This window comes from Limulus polyphemus, unplaced genomic scaffold (genome assembly GCF_000517525.1).
Source record: "Limulus polyphemus unplaced genomic scaffold, Limulus_polyphemus-2.1.2 Scaffold1042, whole genome shotgun sequence".
Classification (NCBI taxonomy): Eukaryota; Metazoa; Arthropoda; class Merostomata; order Xiphosura; family Limulidae; genus Limulus; species Limulus polyphemus.
In genome coordinates, this window is record NW_013666652.1 from 102,582 (window position 1) to 108,854 (window position 6,273).

A 6,273-nucleotide genomic window follows, 5' to 3' on the forward strand; every position below is an offset into this window, starting at 1 on the left:
GACCAATATGTCAAGCCGAAACACGTGCTGGAAAAATACATCGTCAGAATGGAGAGGCTCCGTCACAAACGCACATAGTAAAGCAGTTTAATAGATACCATTGTTAAGTTACAGTGTGTATACTCCCATTTTAATAGATACGGTTGTAACGTTACAGTATGTATATCCCACTTTAATACATACCACTGTTGCGTTACAGTATGTATACTCTTACTTTAGCAGATACCATTGTTGCGTTACATTATGTATACTCCCACTTTAATAGATACCATTGTTAAGTTACAGTATGTATACTCCCACTTTAATATACCGTTGTTAAGTGTCAGGTTTTTATATATGTATGAGCCGGATTATTTACTGTAGGTATCTGTGACTTGTTGGTGATAAATATCAACAATAAACAAACAGCATATAATCCACTTGATTTAAAATAATATATTAAAACAAGTAAAACTTTAATAGATACCATTGTGGCGTTACAGTATGTATACTCCCACTTTCATAGATACCGTTGTTAAGTGACAGTATGTATACTCCCACTTCAGTAAGTACCATTGTTAAGTTACAGTATGTATAGTCCCGCTTTGATAGATACAGTTGCTATGTCACAGTATGTACATTCCCACTTTAATAGATACCATTGATACATTATAGTATCTAAGTATATATATCATCATTTTTAGTGGAAACCATTGTTAAATCACACTATGTATACCACTGCTTTAAAATGTACCATTGTTAAATTACACTATATATACTGATGCTTTAAAAGGTACCATTGTTAATTAAATTACAGTATGTACACTGTCACTTTAAAAGATACTATTGTTAAGTTAAACATGCATTTCTCTAATTATTAGTACCATACTTGAGTTAATTGATAATGAATCCAAAATGCTCCGACATTTCATATTCAAAAAAATCACAGTGCATTGCATGAAAATATTTCAAGAAGTACTAAGTTCTAACAAATACAATCTGCAAATATTTTTGCTGGTAAAAGATAGAGGTTTGAGGTTGTTGAAACTAAGCTTTCCTTTACTAAAAAAAAATCTTCCCTACTGACCAAATAAAATTACTCTTGGTCATTAAATGTTCAATAGAACTCGTTGTAATCACTAGAGGTCAGTAGAATTATTTGTAGACTCTAGGAGGGAGAAAACTTAGCCAACCCAGTGGACAAAATCAGTCATCCAAAAAAAGGAGAATCTCTACCAATGCACACTACCACAATATCAGTTTCATCAGCCATTCAAGCAAAGTACTTCTATGACTAATACTGAACAAACTTAAGCCTGTGTTCGGAAAGAAGTATCATAGAGCAAATCTTCAACATCCAAATATTGTGTAAGAAGTAAGGTGATCACCATAAAGAACTTCACCAAAACTTTATGGACTTCCAGAAAGTTCTTGATAGTTGGTTGCTCAAATCATTTTGGCTCATGATGAAGAAGCATCACAGTAGCAAATGCTCGATAACACTAACAGAAGAACGTTACAGCAATGCAATTAGTGGAGTGCTGATCGACAACAACATAGTTGAATGGTTTGTGACTTCATTAGGAGTGTGCCAAGGTTGCCTGCTCTCACCATGCCTTTTCAACCTCTTTCTCAAACAAATCATGTCAATGGCTTAAAACGTTTCACAGAAACGTTATCAATTGGAGGGTGGAAGCACAACAACCTGTATATTGCTATGATTTTGATCTGATAGTAGGGACACCAGAAGGGCTTCAAGAACTTACAAAACTGCAAAGAGCTACGGAATGGAAATACATGTTGAAGAAAGCAAAATGATGACAACCTCTAAGACCATCGACAGCAATGTTGATGTGAATATCGGCAATGAAAAAATAGAAAGAGTAACAATTTTTTTTAGATATCTAGGAGCCACCAACACAGAAGAGTTAAGATTTGAAAAAGAAGTCAAGACTAGAATAGCCATTGTCACCACCCAACTAATTAAACTAAGGAAAAACTGGACAATCATCAACATTACACTGAAGATAAAGTTACATCTGCTGCATGCAGTAGTCAGTTCTGTGATGTTTTATGGCTGTGAGGTATGGATGCTTAACAAGAAGCTAGAGAACAGAATTGATACATTTGAAATGCGCTGCTTTAAGAGACTGCTGCATATTTTGTACAATGAGCACCAGACCAATGAGTCTGTCAAGCAGCAAATCATTCAAAAAATTGGAGCCTATGAACCGTTGTTAGAGGTTGTGCGATGAAGGAAGTTGCGATGGTTTGGACACATTACAAGAAAGCTAGGCACCTTTGCCAACATCATAATGTAAAGTGCTGTGGAGGGAAAGAGAAAAAGAGGAAGACTAAAAAGAAGCTGGACGAAGCTTCAACTGACATAGTACACGAAGTAGCAAAACATAGAGTAAAGGAAAGTTGTTGCTACATTCAAGATGCCACAATGGTCGCAGTGACCTCAGGACTCTCTTGACTTGACAACAGCACAAATTCAATTTCTTGTAATTACTAAAGGTGTGTAGAATTACAACTAATTAAGGGCGAATACAAGTTGTTAACATTAGAGGTGAGTAAAGTTACAGTTATTAGAGATGAGTAGGATTACTCTTCACTAGGGGCACTTATCAACAATATATAATTTTTAACATTTTATATCAAATTAAAGTATCAGTTCGTAGTTTATACAAAATAAAGAAACTGTTTCAAGTTACAAATAATTCATATGCAACTTCTTAGATTTGTAAAACAGTAATATAATAACATCAATTAAGCTAACACAAGATACTAGCAGGTAACCTGCACCAAGTACTTCATCGCATAATTAGGGTCGACGCAAGAGTGCCTGCATTCGAGTGTCATAAATAATTCCTTTAACTTAATTAATTAAAAACGAAAGACAAGCATAATTACATGACAGTAATAACTATCTATTTATACAACGTGTACACAATATACACGATTAGGTCAAAGATCTTAATCACAAAATCACGTTAAGATTAGAACTTTTCATTAATTTATACTGTACAATCCTAAAATATATGAGGATGACATAATTGGTTCAAAGGTTTAAACTTCAATTAAATATTGTAAGGATGAAACTGTTGCTAGCATTAATGTTTGTTTGGAATTAAGCACAAAGCTACACAATGGGCTTTCTGTGCTCTACCCACCACTGCTATCGAAACTCGGTTTCTAGCGTTGTAAGTCCGCAGACACACTGCTGTGCCAGTGGGAGGCGCTAGCATTAATGCAACTAGCGAGTGTCATTATTTTCAGGCACTTAATCAGGGATTCTCAAGTTTAAGTATGCAAAGTGTATCTAAAATATTTTGATAATAACTGCATAGGTAACATTTGATCATGCTAAGGCTGCAGGGGAGATTTATCTAGCTGGTATATGAAACACAACGACTTTTCGTCGTTACTAAAATAAGGCAATATTGACCTGTGTACATGTAATATGTATATGAAATACATTAAAACAAAACCCAATATAAACTCACTGTTATATTATATGCTCTAAAATAAAGGAGAAAAAAAGGATATGGTAGGAAGACTTGACTCGTAGTTCTGGCTGTCTCCACCATTTGATTCATCTTCCAAGTCTTGTTTCAGATAGGAGAAGAGCAATGAGTCATTAGGGAACTCTTGGGAACCAGGGTAGCGAGTTTGTATTGCAGGTGATGATGGAAAAGAGTCGTCGTCTTTATTCTCTTGAGTGAAGTATGCTAATTTGGAGTTGTCAAAGTGATAAAATTCTGCATGGTGGAGACTCGGGTTGGGAATAGCTACAGAAGTGGGTAAGCATATGGGGATCAAAGGTGGAGGATGATGGGGGCAACTAGGGGGCCCCAAGGAAGGTTGTGTCGTGCTAGTAATGAAAGAATACTTGGGTACAGAATCTTCTTGACTAATTGACCAGTTCCTAAGATGAGGGATCGCACTTGTATCAGTTACCTTGTGACGCTTCTTTTTGGGCATCATCACAAAAGAAATGGCTTCTGTTTGTTCCATTATGTCATTACTAATGGTCATTCCTGTTCCCTCTAGGCTTCCTGAGAGTTGGGGATGGGAAATGGGAAAATTGTGAGAGATGTTCATTGGTGATAGATGCATTGTTTGAGATGAGGGAGTTGGACAGAATAGTGTTGTGGAAGGCCTCACTCCTAGGGGATAGAAAGCAGGAGGTCTGGGACTTGAATCACAAGGAAAATCATTGGATCTCTGATCAGCCAAAATCTGACTGTTGTCCCCGCTGCCTCGGTCTACTACCTTGGTAAGGGGAGAATCAAGAATTTGAGTTAAAAATGGCAGATCTTTTGGTGGTTCTGACTCCAATGTTTTAGAAAATGACCTGTTTTGCTTATATCTTGTCACAATAGAGTCAATAATATGTGCCAGTTTAGTTGAGATCTCAGACTTGAGATCACCAACCAGAATATCTAAGTCAGTGGTCAGCTCAGTTTGACCAGAACGACTGTTTGGTTTGACAATACATGATTGGCGGCTTTCTTGGATTCGATCCTTCAGTTCGTTTTCTTGACTACCTCGCTCTAGTCTTCTGGCCTCTTCAGTAATATGAACAGCATTCTTCTTATATTTTACAGTATTTAAACGAATGTTTTCTGTTAGTTCAGGATAAATGGCTACACTATTATTTGCAGATAATGGAACAGACAACGATGGGAATTCATCCCGTCCTTCAACAGTACTAGAATGGGGGTATGCTTGTGGTTTAATCTCTGGCTTTATTTGTTGATGGTCTGATGGTGAAAATGCATCTGTATTCTCGGTTGAGGAATTTTCGATTTGATCGTGAAGAAATTCAGTGTAACGTTGTTGAATAACAGCTAGCTGTTCTTGCATTTTTTGAAGTTGTGACTTAAGATCTCTTGCTGTACGATGTTGCTTAGGTAGTGGTCCAATAAACGTTTGATTATCCCCCCTTTCTATTTCTTTAACTTCTTTATCTCCGTTCAGAATTCTAGTAGCTTCGTGCTGTTGAGGCTGGTAGAGTTTTCTCTTTTTATAGCCATTCACAGGAACCCGAGAAGAATTCCTTGGCGGGCGTGGATCACTTGGGCCCTGTAACATCATAGACACAATGTTTTCAACACGAGCGCGCTTGACTTCTAGAGCTTTACTATCAGACGTGGACATGCTATTGGGCATTACTCGAGGACAGACTAGACTTCGACTACAGTCTGGGCTGGGAGAAGCCACGGGACTGTGAGCAGGAGAAGGGTGCTGCTGGATCTGCTCTGGGTCGGACATTTTATCTCGGCTTGCAGACCTGTTTTCTATTCGCTCATCTACGGAAATTTGAAGTACACTGCCAGACAAATTAGTTGGTATTCGGCTCTTCAGAGAGTCCTGGAGAAAGTTACCGGTCTCTGGCATTGGTGCTGCAGAAAGGCATTCGACGCTATGAATGTACAAAGAAGTCATGTGTGCATCAGAAGTAGCACCATCGTTCAGGCACATCTTATTTTGGCTTTGTTTCTCGGACACCATGTTCTGGCTGTACCTATTTTTAGGAGTGACATCTGACACAACTGAGTCTATCACCATATTGGAACACTCTCTGTTTTGGCGAGTTACTAAACTCTCATAAACCCTATTAGTCAGAGACATACTATATCCATTCTCATACGTATGAATAGACGGACTTGTCCCAGTATTGAAGTTGGTAATAGTAGAGTAGCTGTTTCTTGGTTCACCCGCATCTACTCTCTGTCGCGACCGTTTGGTTTTGGTCTTTAATAGCTTATCACGTATGGTTACACTTTCCAAGTCTTCCTCTGGTGACATCATATGGGAATTCAAGGCCGATGATTGGACGGTACAGGAGGTGTTTCGACTGCACAGTCGTTGAAGTGGAGCAAGCACGCCAAGTTAAAGGAACTGACTCATGGTCTCCGGCTGACTGCCCACTTGAATGGAGTCTAAAGGCAGAAAAAATAAAAGGGAGAATGCAGATGTTAGAAGTATGAGAGAAGAAAAGTAAACACAAACATAAGCACTGCTAGATAACAGTGGTACCAAAGACGTACTATTACTTAAAGGTTGATTAAGAAGGGATGAAAGAACACAATTATGTGTATGGTTTTCGTAACTTACTTTTACAAGTATAATAAGTTATAAGTTTCTGGGTTATCTGTAGTAAGGAATAAGGATACACGTTCCTAACTTAACTCTAGCAAGTACTAAGTAGCTGACCCGGCAATGCCAGGTGGTTAGGGCGTTCGACTCGCAATCTGAGGGTCACGGGTTCGAATACCCTTTCAG

At 38.1% G+C, this 6,273-nt stretch overlaps 1 protein-coding gene across 1 annotated transcript in view; it reads right to left on the reverse strand.

Moving 5' to 3' along the window:
- Window positions 1-5,895, reverse strand: part of LOC106461838 (homeobox protein prospero-like) — an 18,680-nt gene extending 12,785 nt beyond the window's left edge. Inside the window, 1 exon segment of the mRNA XM_022388913.1 lies at window positions 3,532-5,895. Within this exon segment, the coding sequence (XP_022244621.1) occupies window positions 3,532-5,799 (2,268 nt within the window). The 5' untranslated portion in view covers window positions 5,800-5,895.
- Window positions 5,896-6,273: the final 378 nt, after the last annotated feature.